Source organism: Eumetopias jubatus, unplaced genomic scaffold (genome assembly GCF_037043125.1).
Source record: "Eumetopias jubatus isolate StellerSeaLion01/CBP00866 unplaced genomic scaffold, mEumJub1_p1.0 scaffold_10, whole genome shotgun sequence".
NCBI lineage: Eukaryota > Metazoa > Chordata > Mammalia > Carnivora > Otariidae > Eumetopias > Eumetopias jubatus.
The window spans coordinates 108,956,710-108,973,588 of NW_028274816.1; the positions used below are offsets into that span (position 1 = coordinate 108,956,710).

A 16,879-nucleotide genomic window follows, 5' to 3' on the forward strand; every position below is an offset into this window, starting at 1 on the left:
ACTTCCTCAAGGAATTCAGGTGTACTTCTGGAATCTTATAAACAGGTTGTGCATTACTTAAGGATGTATTATGGTAAAACCATAAAAAACTTCATCCTGTGTTACCCAGTTATGACAATACTGGGATAACTTTAAAGAAATAGTTCAATAGAAATAAATAATTCATACCTCTTTGACATCAGCCATAACAATTTCCTTCTAGATATGTCTCCCGAGGCAAGGGAAACAAAAGCAAAAATAAACTATTGGGACTTCATCAAAATCAAACGCTTCTACACAGCAAAAGAAATAATCAACAAACTAAAAGGCAACCGACGGAATAAGAGAAGATATTTGCAAATGACATACCTGATTGGTATCCAAAATATATAAATAACTTACAAAACTCAACAAAACTCAACACCCAAAAAACAAATAATCCAATTAAAAAATGGGCAGAAGACATGAATACACATTATTGCAAAGAAGACATACAGCCAACAGAGACATGAAAAGATGCTCAACATCTCTAATCATCAGGGAAATACAAATCAAAACCACAGTAAGATATCACCTTACACCAATCAGAATGTCTAAAATAAAAAACACAAGAAACAACAAGTGTTGGTGAGGATGTGGAGAAAACAGAACCCCTCTTACACCATTGGTGGGAATGCAAACTCGTGCAGCCCCTCTGGAAAACAGTAGAAGGTTCCTCAAAAAGTTAAAAATAGAACTACCCTATGACCCAGCAATTGCAGTACTATTACCCAAGAATACGAGAATACTAATCCAAAGGGATACATGCTCCCTGATGTTTACAGCAGCATGGTCTACCAACAGCCAAATTATGGAAACAGCCCAAGTGTCCGCTGACTGATGAATGAAAAAGAAGATGTTGTGTGTGTGTATATATATATATATATACACACACACACTCAGCCATCAAGAAGAATGAAATCTTGCCATTTGCAACAACATGGATAGAGAGCTAAAGAGTATTATACTAAGAGAAATAAGTCAGTTAGAGAAAGACAAATACCACATCATCTCACTCATATGTGGAATTTAAGAAACAAATGAGCAAAGGGGAAAAGAGTGAGAGAGAGAGAGAGAGAGAGAGAGAGAGGCAAACAGACTCTTCACTACAGAGAACAAACTGACGGTTACCAGAGGGGAGGTGGGGGGGTGGGGGGGGGGAGTATGGGTGGAACAGGTGATGGGGATTAAGGAGTGCACCTGTTGTGATGAGCACCAGGTGATGTATGGAAGCGCTGAATCACTATACAGTACACCTGAAACTAATATAACAGGGTCTGCTAACTGGCATTTAAATAAGAACTTAAAAAAAAGGAACATTGGGGAGGGATGTGCTATGGTGAGCGCTGTGAATTGTGTAAGACTGATGAATCACAGACCTGTACCCCTGAAACAAGTAATACATTATATGTTAATTAAAAAAATATCTACAGACAAAAAAGCATATGCCAAAAAATGGCAAAAACTAGAGACACAGATCTCAAAAACAGGGAAAAAGATAAATATAAACGAGGGCATTTTTGATGAATAAATTATATGGAACTATTATAAAGAAAGTCATGAACATTAAGATGGCAGATGCCAACTAATTGTTCATCACACCATTTTCCCTCTGCAACTCAATACAAGGCTAGCCTACAATTCCCAAGCTCTTCTGCAATAAGAAGTGGCCATGTGACTGACCATAAGTGATGTGTACAGATTTCCTGCTTGGTCTATAAAAGCTCTCCCATGATCCTTCTCCATATGCTTTCTCCTCATCTGCTGATACTGATGCCGAGAACAACACTGGAAGAGAGCAGAGCCTCCATCAGCCTTGAGACTTCCAAGTCACTACAGAGACAAGATTCCTTCCCTTTTATCCCTCCCCTTCACCAGCCCTTATATAATCTTACACACACACACACACACACACACACACACACACACACACACACACACACAACACCTTGACACCAATGAGCAATTAATGTGAGCAGGAAGTAAGCTTCTATTGTGTTATGTCACCAGGCTTTCCCTGTTAATCCGTCAAAGTCCAGAATTTCTTGAGCTGACGTAACTAGGAAGCAACAGGGAAAACACTTAAAATACAATGTAAAGTTAAAAAAAAACAACAAACCAAAGAACAAAGATTTAAGGTTGAAAACGTTGCAACTCCAAACTTTGGTAAATAAGCATTCAGTCTATAAGGAATCAGTCTGTTTTCCTCAATTTCCTTTGAAACTGTGATTTAGCATTAAAATGAACTCAGTGACTTCCAGCCTCACCCCTTGTGTGGCACCGAACACCCGCATATCAAGTCCCCTGACTTGCAAGAAGCACTGACCAAGGAGGACCATTTCACTGGAACATACCTCCAGCCTGAACAGCAAATAAATACAACTCTCCTTCATTAATTTGTTCAACACCTCTTACCCTGAGGTGGGGCACATGACAAGACTTCACCTGGCTCAGTGAAGCTGCAATCTCAGCAGTTCTAAGAGCAGGAGAGGGGAAAAAAAGGGGGGGGGGGTGCCGTGCACCAACTCATGCACTTAAAATGCATAGGAGTCACAGCACTTCAAAGACACAAGCTGAAAGGCCGAAAAGAACTTCTTCACCACAGTGGAAAAACAGGGATGGGGCTTGTTACAGACACAAAACATAATGACTTCTCTCCTTTGTATTTTATTCAGCAGGGGTCTGAGCCGCTGGGACTTAGAGCCGGTAACATCACGGTGATGTAACATCATGGTGATTCTAAGAGTCAGCCATCCAGTGACACTCCTATTCACACCCAGGCCATACAACAGAAATGTATTACTCACAGACGCCCCACTTTCTAATTGTTGGTATAATCGCCATATATCTACAGAGAAGGTAAACGTAGAGGCCTTTTTTTTTTTTGCAAGCTTCCCTGATTTCTTTCTGTAATTAAAGTAACAAGCAAACTAACAACAACAAACCATCCAACTGAGCATTTCCTCACAGCTGTGGGGATCACCTAGAAGATTATAGGCACAATGCACAGCCAGGAATAGCAAATTAATAATGTTCCTTTAATTTCTAGGCCCCAGAGTCTCCCTGCCAGTAAGAACTAGTAGGCGACACAACAGTTCCGTTACCAAAGGCCAGAAGGAAAAGTCAGTTCTCTGACACAAGACTGAAAACACCTTAAGAACCAGAGTCCAGGGAGCCTGGTGGCTCAGTCGGTTAAGTGGCTACCTTCAGCTCAGGTCATGATCCCAGGATCGAGTCTTGCATCGGGCTCCCTGCTCAGCTGGGAGTCTGCTTCTCCCTCTCCCACTCCTCCCCCTGCTTGTGCACACTCTCTTTCTAATAAATACAAATCTTAAAAAATAAAAAAAGACCCAGAGTCCAGACTAAAGAGTGGGTGGGCTTTTCTCCTAAAGCACTCTAGTGCAGTGCTATAGGGCAGTGAACTTTCCCAAGTGCCGACTTCTCCCAAGCTAGAATCCAACAAGAAAATGCCCTATCCTCAGCAATGTCCTTTAACAGGAATGAGAGGACACAGGGAAAGGAACAACAACGCATCCACTGATCCTTAGCCCTCCTGGTGCAGATCTAACAGCGTGGAATCACTGAACACAAAGGAGCCAAAATACATCTTAAACAACTACAAGTGCCCCAACTAACACTGGGTTTGTCAAATACAGATAGGAGTTGAGCCTGAGAAGGAAACAGAAAGCTATCGAACACATTGCTCCCTGGGAAGGTTCCCGTCCTCTCTGACTCTCTGCATTCTCAAAGAACCCCGTGCTGTAGAAGGGAAAGGGCAGCTAGCAGAGATCTTCATCTCTCCTCCCTCCTGGCCTCAGATCTTGTCTCCCATTCTCCTATGAAAGCAAGAAAGCCATTCTAAATCAGTCTCTGTTATTCATTTATTTTGACTTTTTATTATTAATTTTTAAATAATAATAATTTTTAAATAATAATAATCCTTTATTATTATTAAGGAATTCAGTCATTCCTTATTGAGCATCCACTAAATGCAAAGTACTGGGTAGAGCAATGGAAAAAGAAAAAAAAAAACCCACAGCATTTATGTATCACCTATTATACATGCTACAAGGGAAAAGATCATGGCTGCCTTGCTCAGCACATCGCCTGGTCCAGAGCCTCCCTCAGAGGCAGCATTCATTAGCATTTGATGAATGAATGAACTGACTCATTAAACAGTCGGGGTGGGGGGCAGAGCCCTTCCATAGATATGTCACTTTGGTTGTTCATTTCAAGAATCCCATGAGGTATTTATTGTTATTCCAACCTCACAGAGGAAGAATGGCCGATCTCACTCAGTAAGTGCTGCCATCAACGTGGTCTTCCTTGAGGGTGAGAGGTAGCCACGTGTGGTAGGAAGAGGGGGCAGCGAGCGGAAGGGGAATATGTTGACTCATATCCTTCAGTAAATGTGTTTATTCCAATTCTGGCATTGCTGCCAAATGTGTTGTGAAACCAGCAGGACTTGGCTCCGGAAAACTTACCTGAAAGTCACAGGCTTCATTTCCTACTGCCAGGCCCTTCAGCCACTGGGCATGAAGTATTGGACCAAGTTAAAGATTAATTCTGCGTTTTCTGTGACAAAAGGTCACACCTCTCCCAGATGAGGAGGAAAAGCCATTTGTAGGCTGTCTCCTTCACAGCCACTGACCACCGCCCTGCCGCCATCCTGATGGTACCTTAATGCAAATGTAATCAAACCCAAACACTGGCTACCCCATTACCAGACCAATCTTGCTAACAAAGAGCAATTATGGCTTTGTTAGAAAGGCAATCCTGGACCATTTCTTACCACTCACAGCTCCCCACCCCGACCCCTGTGTGATGGAAACCCTCTAAAATTTTGTTTAGGGTTATAGGAGATGAAAATTGCAAAAAAAAAGTTATAGGAAAGACTCAATTATCAAAGAGAAGAAAATTGGCATAGTGCCAACTCCAGGCTCAGCCAGTGGGGTTCTGGCTTTTTCTTGGGGTCCAAACACATGGGGACAGACTAAGTAAGAAGACAAATTCTGAAATGTGTATCTGGGTTATGTCAAAAGTTTTGGGAAGCCACTGCACTAGAGGGGACACTGGAAAATCACCAGTGATCTGGGCCAAATGAAGCATAGCTGGACCCGAGCCCAAAGCTTTCACCCGGACTCATCGGCTCCCAGTGAAGAGAAAGGCGTAAGCCAGAGCTACTTCTTGGGCCTTTAAAGGATGCTTTCCCTGCACGGGGAGGTGCAAGGGTGGTTTCTACTGACAATTTTTATATGCAAGGTATTACTGTTATTGGAATCCTATCTCCCCAACCTCCTCGATCTCAACCTCATCCATCACACCCCACCCTCTCTAGTGGTTGCCATACTGACCTCTTGACAGCACCCTGAAATCATCATGTGTCTCATCTCATAGCCCTGCCTTTGCAAATGTGCTTTCCTGGGATCGCCCCTCCCCCATCACACTCCTCCTGGTCCATCAGCAAAAATCCTCCATCTTTCAAAGACTCAGTCCAAGCATCAACCTCATTCAAATGTTTCCTCCTCTATGAATTCTTTACCTTCCCCACTTTTTAAAAAAAGATTTTATTTACACTACTTTCCTCCCTCCCTCCCACCTCCAGAATGAGTCAGACATCCCTTCTCAATACTTAGCGGATTCTGCTGTCGCTACTAATATTTTTTAAATTGGTCTCTTACTAGATTGTGAACTGCTGGAGGGAAAGGTCCGGGTCTGACTCATTCCTGTTGGATCCCCAGTACCTTACGTATAGTGCCCCCTCCATAAATGCTGAATGATTAAGTGGACAAGGGAAGACATTTCATTTTAGGTCTCTATACTTGATCTACAGTAACTGGACCTTTGAGAGGGTAAAATGGGTATATAATTTAGTGCACCATGAGCATACTCCCAAGCAAGCACGGAGTCGATTGGAAAGACAAGCATAGGGCAGAATAAGGCAAAACCGCTGCAAAATGCTTTGCAATGCTTCAAGCAGCTGTTTTTCAACTAGTGCATCTATTGGAGGTGCACAATCCTCAGGGCACAAAGGCATGCACGGATCGGTTCACTTCCCTTAGCCTTTGTCTAACGTTAAAGACGGTACTAATAATGTTATCATTGTTATTCAAGTACAAAATTGCAGACATTTGCATTTGCTTCACATGAAAATACCAAATCTCAAAGATGAGGGTAAATCAGGTCCATAACAGGACAACTGCCTTCCTTTTTTTTTTTTTTTTTTTAAGGTCTGTCACTCAGAACGTCCCATAATGGCCTAATTGATCTATTAGACCAGTATTTTTTAAAATGGGTTTTGTGAGCAAGAATAAAGGCTGACAAGAAGACAAGGAATTGGGTTTCTAAGTTATCACTTATTGCAATCAAGTTTAAAAAAGAACTGCACATAAACCTTTTTTTTAATGTCATTTTTCCTTACCTCCACCTTAGCTCCTCATAACTAAAAGAAAAAGCCTAGATTTCTTGTCTTGGCTAACAAGCCCCTACCGACTGGCCCCAGGGTATTCTTCCAGTCTTGTCTCCAGTCATTATTTATTCCAGCCCACCCACTCCACATGCCCAGTTCACCACACTTCTGACCCTTGTTTCTTTTCATTCCTTCTTGTCTATCAAGCTACTATTCTTGCCTCATGCTATGTCCTTTTTTTTTTCCTGTCCTTTTGAAATCTCAGATCTTCTTCCAGCCTCATTCAAATGTTTCCTCCTCTATGAATCCTTTACCTTCCCCACTTTTTTTTTTAAGATTTTATTTATTTGTCAGAGAGAGAGAGCACTCACGCACACAAGCAGGGGGAGCGGCAGGCAGAGGGAGAAGCAGACTCCCTGCTCAGCAAGGAGCCCGATGTGGGACTCTATCCCAGGGCCCCGGGATCATGATCTGAGCCGAAGGCAGAGACTTCACCGACTGTATCCACTTGTATCCACCAACATGCTTCTTCACACTCCCATAGCACTTTGCACACACCTCTATTCCTCAACATTTTCCATCTTGGAAATACCAAGAATCAGGTGTTTTTCATTTTTGTGATTTCTATGCCTGACACATAGTTCGCCGGCAATGCTATTTTGTTGAACACTGAAGAAATGACTGAATGATTCAGTGGAATTTACAAGAACAGGTCCAAAGTGTCAATAACAAGGACAGTTACTGATGACAATGATGAGGATGTCTTTATGGGGTTAGCTCTCATTCACTGAGTGACTACTACATGTCAGGCGCCATGGCAGAATCTTACGTATATTTTCTCCAACCCTCATTTTACAGATTTTACAGAGCCTCAGAGAAGTTAAACAACTTCTCTAAGACCACACGGAGGCAAAAATCCCAAAAGGAGGAATATTATGTATAGGCCTATCTTGGTTCCAAAGCCCATCCTTAACTCTCATATGATATGGGTAATTTGGCCCACGGTAAATGTATTCCAGACACCATGTTATCATTTTACAAATATTGTTCTGCTCCTTACAATTACCCTGTAGGATCAACACCCTTGGGAAGTAAGTATCATTTCCATTTTACAGATGAGAAAGCTGAAGTGTCCCCAAAACTCAACCATCTACAATCCCAAATAGCCTACAAACTATGGAAAGGACAGCAGTAGCTTGAAACTTGCAACACAAATTTAAAACCCAAAGAAATGTTAGGATTTCAAACAAATTTTAACAAAGTTCAGTCCATTGAGTGCAGGCAAAGATCCATCATAAAAAAAAAATAAAAATCACCAAGAAATTAAATATCTGAACACACTCCATATTTTCTCAATTCAACAGCTCCCAACATGGGCTCATCCCAACTTTCCAGTATCTTCAAGTGAACCTTTTATTCCAGTTGGGACTGTCTTTCCTGTATATCACTCATTCCTATTCCTCTCCTTTGGATGATGTAGTCCCTTCATCTCTTCTTTCCAAGCCTCCAACATCTACCCAATATCCTCCTTTTCCCCCATGTCTGGACTTCTCTTCTGCAGCATGTATATCCTTTATGAAATAATAAGACATTATTCTTATTATTTCATATCACTATACCTTTTGTGCATTACAACTTTGCTGTCATATCTTAACAATTAGGCATTCATTATTCATATTATTTTACATCACTCTATATTATGTGTATGTATCTCAACTTTGATTTCATAACTATTCCATAGTATAGTAAAGACACAGATGCTTTACGTTTGTGCAACACAAAGAGCATTCAGGATCACCCTCTGTTGTTTCCTCAACAATCCTCTGGACCAGGCAAAGAAGTTATCATTTTCATTTTACAGAGAAGAAAATTGAGACTCTAAGTGGCTAAAAGAATCTCCCAAAGAGGTAATTAAGGAAGAGTATGACTGCAGGGTGGTTCTTCTAACTTCCATACTCTTTCTACGAAGGCTCACCGCCATACTTATTTATGGTGCCTGGATCTCTTCCTGACCTAAACCCCAGGCCCAAAGATGTAATGCTTAATCAACGTGAAAGGCTGAGGTGTTAGGTACTGATGGCCTAGGATGGCAATCCAACCCCCTTTCCTCCCCACACAAGAAAACGATTCTCCACCTTGACATCTCTCTTTCCCCCAGGGGTTTTATATTACTCAGAAAGACTCTTGTCTCACAGACAAGAAAGTCCCATCTCTGATGATGGGATGTGTCAGTTACTGGGCCATATGACATCACACAGCATTGGATTTAAAGAAACCGATGAGATCATCAGATAAGTAGTCTTTGTGGGGGTGGGGGCTCTTTTGTATTTAACGGAATGTTCTCTTTTAAGTTACGTTGACAGCATATGTAGTTTGCCATCTTGGAAACACTTTAAAGCTGGGTTTATACAGAGTTATAATTTACGGCAAAAAGAAGAAAATTCTGTTGCTCCCCTAAGTAATAAGTACTATGTTGTTCCCAGGTGATTTATTAAACTTTCCAAGCCTCACCTCAGTACTGGGCTCACAGAGGTAAAAGTGGGTTTTACTCATAATAGGCACCAAAGCCCAATGCTACCAGTTTCATTTATATGAGAAAGAAAATTAAGAGACAGTTCAAAGTTGTTAAGCCAAGGCCTCCTTGAAAGTAGAAGGAAAATGCTCAATGTCATAAAATGCGCTTGCTCATGATTTTCTTTTTGCTTTTAAACAAGTTGAAAGTGAGGAAGGTAAAGGCTCTGTTCTGTCACAGCCTCACAAATCTGTGCAGTGCCTGATTTGTAGGAAAAAAAATATTATTGCAAGCTTTCTAGGCCTCAGATATTGTGCCAAGTGAAAAAATCATTGAACGCATTATCTCATTTAATCCATGTAACAAAGGTGTGCGGTATGTACTATTATCCCCTCTCTACCTGTAAAGACACTGAAGTGAAACCATTTTAATTTTCCAATTAGGAAAAGAATGTATGAAATATTCCTTGCTTATAGGGATTGCTGATCACAAGGTGCTGGCGGCCAACCCGGGTAATAGTCTCAACTGTTTGCCTCACAGTCATATACAACTCAAATGCTACCTTATGTCTAGGACTGAATTGCAATCACCCCAAACTTCCACTTCCAAATGAAGACTCGCATCCATTTAACATAACTCATTCTTTCAATCCAGAGACATCCCAATAAAAAATACCGAATAAAAACATTTAAAAGAAATCCTGAGCCAAAAAAGAAGTGCTATACTCAATTCTGACACAGTTAGACCTGCATGTGAATCCTGCATGCTGAGCCACCGTGGGCTTCGGCTGCCTCATCTATAAAATTACCCTACAGACTCTAAGAAGAGATGAGTTAAAATATGTGCAATGTTATGTAATATATATGAAAGCACATCATTTTAATTGCTATTGCTGTTATTATTATGAATAACCTGACAAAGAAGTAAAGTTACATAGAGGCAAGTTGGATGTGTTGTGGAAATGAAATCAGACAGCTGTCTTTGAGCCAGGAAATTCTGTCCTGGTGCTGCTAAACATTCATTCTCGCTGATCTGAGCTGCTTTTGTAGGAATGGAATGGTGCTCTCACTAGCACTGGAAAAAATCATCCTGGTTCTCCTCTCTCTCTCTCTCTCTCTCCCTGTCCTTCTCTCCTCTTCACAGATCTTGGCTGCCTTACACTTTTGGCAAAATGACATCTGAGTCTGATGTGGAACAGAACTCCCAGATCATGGCATTCCCTCTTAAGCCCAGCTGTGCCGGTCTAACTAGCCAAAATGGATATGATCTTGCAAATGGAAGGCACACACGCTACATCCTCAGCAGTTAGCTAAGCAGACCCTCAGTCCCATTTGCTGACAGCTTCATCAGGACCAAATGATTAGTGCAGAGCCATCAAACATACCAAGCCCAGGGCTCTGTATTTTAAGAAACATATCCACACAGACCCAGGGAGAAAACACTTTGGGTACACTTAATTTGCAGAATGGGGAGGGGTAAGGGTGGGAATCTTTGTTTAACAAAACACTAAGCTACAAAGCACCAGTGTTTCTGAAAGCCAATGTTACCGAGTGAAATTCAGTCACTAGAGGCCAGATCTACCCCCAAAATTTTCCTTCTGCAAAATGTTTACACTGCAGACTTTTGCTGACCTTTTCTAGTAATGAAGTCAACCCTACCAATGCATCAATCACTGAGGCCTGGTAACTCAGGAAGAATTAGTCCCCATTTACTGGGTAGGGTAATTTATCCCAAGATGGAAGAGAGGTGCTTTGTTTTTTTATTTTTTTTTAATTTAAGATTTAGTAGGTTCTATGATCACAGGGTTATGTTCCTTTTGGTAAAGCTCAGTCGTGAGTAAATTAAAACTGCAAATCATGGAAACAGAAATGAAAGACCCACTAAACTCTCCCTGAGCCACAATTATTCAAACTTAGCGCACTGCATAACTCTACCTCTTAAGGCTGCTAGATGGGGGGGGGGAGGTTCCCCAAATTGTGGCAACTGTGAATAATAATTATATTATTAATCAGAATTAGTACATGGATATCACTGAATGGGTAGTTGTTTCGGGAGGGAGGCCACCTTGGCTGTGGAGAAAGAACAGTCTTTGAAAATTAAGTTCATGGATGTATAAATGTAGAGTACATAATGTTGCAACTCTGCCTAAATGTCTTCATAAAGTGCAAATTAATGCAGAGCCTAACTAGGCATTTGGAACCCTAACCTAGTTTTCTGTGTTTAGCTAATAGCAATTTTGCTTACACTTTTATCCTCTCATTACATAGCAATGATGATTATTTAGTAAATACATGTGAAAGGCCACATACTCCATAGCACCTCTTCTTGGTTGGAAATAACCCCCCCTCCTAATACTTGTGTTTACAGAATTTTGTTACTGATATACCAAATCAAGTAGAGCCTATTAAGGCCTCTTTTGGAGGCTCAGAACAAACCCGTTCTCAGATGGTTCCCCTGTGATGGCCTGGCCAAGTGCAGGGTAGGGCCTGGGGATAAGGGAGTTTGGGGGGCCCAGAGCTTCAGTGAATGTTAATCCTTTGTTAATCTTAAATGGACTCAGCTGGCTTGGCTGCTTTGTGAATTACTTATGATGGGGGAGACAGGTAGGGAAGGCTATCTTCTAACTAGTGAAATATTATGGAACATGAGAGAGTTTGATACAGAGATGTAGAAAAGAAAGATATAAAACGTGCTCTTGGGGCACCTGGGTGGCTCAGTCGTTGGGCGTCTGCCTTCAGCTCAGGTCATGATCCCAGGGTCCTGGGATGGAGCCCCGCATCAGGCTCTCTGCTCTGCAGGAAGCCTGCTTCTCCCTCTCCCTCTCCCCCTGCTGGTGTTCCCTCTCTCGCTGTGTCTCTCTGTCAAATAAATAAATAAAATCTTTAAAAAAAAAATGTGCTCTTGTAAGATGCTACCCAGGCCACCCCTGGTCATATGACTGATATCAACCCTTATAAGTCACCTGGGAATTTTTCCTCTTAGATGCAGGATAGGGTAAAACAGGTCCCATTAGAGGATTTGGGGTGGTCGCAGGGCACTTCTTATTGTCGGCCAAGCATACAACCTATCTCTAAAGTATTACAGAGGCAAAATTCTTCGTTGGGTGGGCAAGCCCCAAACAGAATGATTTTGAATACAAGATTCCCCCCATTCCTGGCCTAAAAGGAGAAAGTTGAAATTGAACAGAGTAAGCACAGACAAGGATTTTTAACTTCCACAGCCAGGTCTGGCTTAGGGGGTGGGGACTAGCTGGGCTGAAGGAAGATGCAGGAAACAGGGCCCTCCACCTGAATGCTGCTCCTCTGTGTCTGCTCCCAGGGTCAAGGTTTCTGTTGTCCTCTTCTGGTGACTTTATGGGAAGTTGGCTGAGTCCCCAGTTCTGCAGAGGGAATGCAGGCAGAGGAGAGCCCTGCAAATGGGTCCTACCCTAGCCACTTTAATATTAGGTGGGAGGGGAAATGGGGGAGACACTGTCAGTGGGAGGTGGCACTGAACTGAGCTGGGGAATACTGCTGATCCTGGGGCTTTTTCTCATGGCTCCCCTCCACACCACCAACTCCCTGCACCAACAAAGATGCTGCTTGGAAATCAGAATGCCCTCCAACACACAGACACACAGGCGCAGGCAGGCACAAGCCCTACCCCATTCACCTCATCACTCCTGAAGCTACAGACTGGCACAAGTAGTCTGAGGTCAGTGAGTCTGACCTAGCACATCCTGGCCGCTGGGAATGGGAGAGCCTACAATCTAGAGTGGTATTTATGACAGTGTTGTTGCAGGCGAATTTTGCCTTTACTTGATGTGGAACAGGGCATGCTAGCATGTTTCAGACCGTCATGACCAGTCCTGATGTGCTTGGGGAAGGCATGGAGGACCTCCACATCCCTCTGGTCCCTGCTGGTGGCACTCGATAGTCCCGCATCCTCCCGCAGTCTCTTGAATGTGCCTAGTTACCAGGGCAGGGCTCTGCGTCCATTTTGCCAGCCAGGAACCACCGAGTTTGGGAACTTTGAAAGCCAGGGGATGGGGGTGGGGGTTGCCAAGGCTCAGATTTCGGGGCCAGAGTTCTCATCCAGGAAAGCAGTTGAAAATCAACACCCATCAGCCTTTTCTTATCACTCACCCCTTCTATGTTCCAGGACTCCATACAGGTACTAACCATACCACACACAAACAGACACACAGACACAGGCGCGCGGCCGCGCGCGCGCGCGCGCGCGCGCGCACACACACACACACACACACACACACACCCTTGGGCTTAGAAGGTTTTTAATTCTGAAGGCTGGAAACCCAAAGAGCTGCAAGGGTCTCTGCCACCAACCCCTGCCCCTCCTACCCTGCGAGGCTACTTGACAGTCTACACACAATAAAACCCCATACATTCCAAACAGCACAACGTAACCCAAACCCGCCAGTGACTCCAGCGCGTCCCATACCTGATATGCAGACGATGAAATTGGCTTGAAGAAGAAAAAGCACCTCCCAGACTATTTCCATCCTCTGATTCTCATTCCAAGTGCATCACTCGACGGGAAAACAGGGGGGGAAGGGGGAGCCCGACACGGCACACACACATACAAACACGCACACACTTGCGAGCGAGCGCACACTCGCACTCCCACCCGACAGCCGGCCAGGGACAGTCACCCCCAAGATCAATATCGCAGTTTGAATTGTTCCGGCAAATCTCCCCTCGGGCTGGACGGATGTGCGCCCCAGATGTGCTGACACATGTCCGATGCCTCGCTGCCCCGGAGGTCTCCCCGATTGCCGGTCTCTGCTCCTCGCACGAGAGGCGGAAACAGCACTAGCCGCGGTGGCAGCAGCCACCCGAAGCCACCAGCGCCGGGTTCTTCCTGCAAAAACGAGACCCCGATCCGCCTGGCGCCCCAAGAAGACATAGACGATAGCCCCCCGCCGGGCCGCGCCGCACAGTTCCGGGCCCCCGGCGCTCGCAGCTCGCTGGCTAAGCCCAGGTAGTCCGCGACAAGTTGCCCTCGAAGTCCGCCCCCCTCACCGGGGCATGGTCAGAGGCTGGCTGCCGCGCTCCGGGGCCGCTCTCCTCCTGCTTCCGGGGGGCGGGGGGAGGAGACGACACCGCAGACAGGGGAGACAGAGAAAGAGAGGCAGGAATTATTGCCCGAAACCGCCGGCAGCCTCCGCGGACCCTCCCTGCTCCCCAAGTCCACGCTCAGCCTGCCGCCTCCGAGCCCGGCTCGGGCGGCGCGTCCAGGGCGCCGAGCGCCGAAGGCGGGGAGTCTGGGACCAGAGCGCGTCGGGGACCCGGGCGCGTCGGGGGCCCGCGGGCTCCCCACGTCGTGCGCGCGGTTCCCGTTCCTCTGCTATTTTCCTGGGCTCCTAGGAACCCCCAGTTGTCTCGCTTCCATCGCCCGCAACTAGTGCCGCCGCCGCCGCCGCCGCGATTTTCCGCAATGCAACTGCAGGGGTCGTTATTTCCTCGCCTACGGAGCCCGACGCTGCCCGATTCGGATGGGAGGAGGAGGAGGAGGGGGCAGCCCGGCCAGGTGAGCGTCCCCGCCGCCGCCGCCGCCAGCCTCCGCTGCAGCCCCGCAGCCCGGGGGAGGAGGCAGGAGGCCGGGCTGGGGAGCCGAGGCTTAGCGCGGCCAGAAGGAGGAGGCGAGGGCTGGGCGACGGAGCTGCGGGCCAGCGCGGAGGCTCCTGGGCCCCGGCCGCCCTCCAGGATTGGGGACTTTCTCATCTCCTCGGAAAGATTGGAAAGAACTTCGCGCCAGCCGCTCGGGCGCGGGAGACCCGGGCGGGACTCAGCCGGGGCGCTGTGATGCGCTCTCCCTCTGCTGCGGAACAGTGGGGATTTTTTTTTTTTTCATAATTCATTCCCTACTCTCTCCCTCTCGTCCCTTTCCTGCCCCCCTCCTCCTTCCCCCTTTCCGCTCCAGTGCCAGAACACTACTTACCCCAGAGTTCTCCTCTCTGAACGCTCCTAGACCAGGTGCAACTCTCGCCCGCGAGTCCCTCACCTCCCTCCTCCCCGAAGCGGGGAAAAAAACCGTCTTTCCAAGTCCGGGCGCGAGCAGGGGCCGCTGCCAACTGCGCCTCTGCTCAGCTCCGGGCGGATCCGAGACTATTGGAAACCCGGGCTTTACGGGAGCGGGCTTCCCTTCTTTTCGGTCTTTTGTTTTTCTTTCGGGAAGCTCAAGTGCTTTGGAGGCTTTTGCTGGGCTCCAGAATACTCTCTGCCAGCGACACTCAGCAGCTTCCACCGAAGGAGATTCCCCTACCAAATCCGCGCGCGCGCGCGCACACACGCCCAGCGCGCGGCTCTCGGAGGCCCCGGGGGAAGGTGGGGGAGGCGTGAGCACCACCCACCGCAGTGGCCGAGGCCCAGGCCGGAGGCCGCGGGTGCGCAGAACGGCTCGCCGCGACCCGGGGAAGGACGAGCACCCGAGCAGCCGCTTGGAATGCAGATGCGGGGGAATTGGGAGGAAACCCTGCGCTCGGGACTGTTCGCCCGAGAAGAGGGCTGGGAGCGAGAGAAGAAAAGACAAATTGTAGCATATTTGCATTGCCTCCGTCGCCGCAGCAGCGTTTTGAAAAAGCCCCAGACCTACCTCTTTGGGAGTGCTGAAGAAGAGGAGGGCAAGGAAGGGGAATCCCTGAAAAGATCTCGGATTTCTCGACGCGCTTGTCCGGATTGCAAACTGTGACGTTTGGAGATTTTGCACAAGCGCGGATGGACACACACAACAAACACAAACACACACGTAACCCGCAGGGGATTTTTTACACTTTTTTTTTTGGTGTTTAGAATCCATTTCAGTGTGAGTCTCGGTTTAATAACCGCAGGAAGGGTGGATAAGGGGAGAGGGAGAAGGAAAGAGGGTACCGTTCTTCCGCACACAGTTTTGTGAGGCTTCCAGGCTGTGTGGCTTCTGGTGGGGCAGGGTTGGAGCCAAAGGAGTAACACTGCGGCGCTCCCAGGCTTCTTGAACTGACTCCAAATGCCCAGGAGTCTGGCGGGTCTTTTGCAGAGTGGCGAGGGAGGGGGTGGGGGTGGAGGTGGGAGGGAGCGGAGCCGAACAGCCTGAGCATCTTGGGTTGCGTCGGCTTGGGGAGCTGCGTAGTCCTGATGCCTCTGGGGTTTGGGAAGAAAAACCACCTGGAAGACTTGCTTTAACAAGGAGGTGTGGCCAAGGACTCCAGGTGGTCAGCACATGAAACAAATCTAGGCCCAAGTGAAGAAAGTCCAAGATTCTTACGAAGGGAGTTTCCGAGGCTCTCAGCGGGGAAGTATTTGAGACCTCAGAACATTTAAAGAATCTAAGATAGTGAGAATTAGCCCATTTAGGAAATACTTGGGGGATGTTTGTCTCCGTGCCTTGAAAGTCAACCGCGCGAAAGGGATTTTTGAAGGGAAAAAAAGAAAGCAGTTTGCTAAAAAATGCTAAAAATGAAGGGAAAAAGAAAGCAGTTTGCTAAAAATAAAAAGAAAAATTGCCTCCCAATTCCCCCGCATCTGCATTCCAGAAATCCACCCTAGCCAGGGTTTGTAAACATGGACAGTGACTGACCTTCTGCACTTGGGAGTGGAATTTGCTGCCAGCAGGAGAGCTCTCTCTGGAAGCAGAAGCAGGGTGCCTGGATTTTTATACCAAGACCCATTTATTTATTAATGAATTATGCATACATTAATTGAGCACCTTGTATGTGGCAAGCACTGTGGCAAGATGCTGGAGTTTTGTAATTGAAAAATCCATAATCCTTTCTTTCAAAATGCTTACAGACCATATTTTCTTCTACATTTTGCCTTAAGAGCCAATGCTAGTAAAATAATACTTAATTTCCCCCTCTTCAACTTGTGCCCTGACCTTCTGCACTCTCAAGGAATATTTAGTCTAGTCTCTGCCACCAAGTCCTTCCAGTAAAAAAAAAAAAAAAAAAAAATCAATCCATGTGA

General features: G+C 46.0%; 1 protein-coding gene across 1 annotated transcript in view; it reads right to left on the reverse strand.

Moving 5' to 3' along the window:
* CA10 (carbonic anhydrase 10 (inactive)) overlaps nucleotides 1-13,440 on the reverse strand; it is a 534,858-nt gene extending 521,418 nt beyond the window's left edge. The window contains exon 1 of the mRNA XM_028091369.2: nucleotides 13,380-13,440. Within this exon, the coding sequence (XP_027947170.1) occupies nucleotides 13,380-13,440 (61 nt within the window). The remainder of the gene's footprint in view (nucleotides 1-13,379) is intronic.
* Between the last annotated feature and the right edge of the window lie 3,439 nt (nucleotides 13,441-16,879).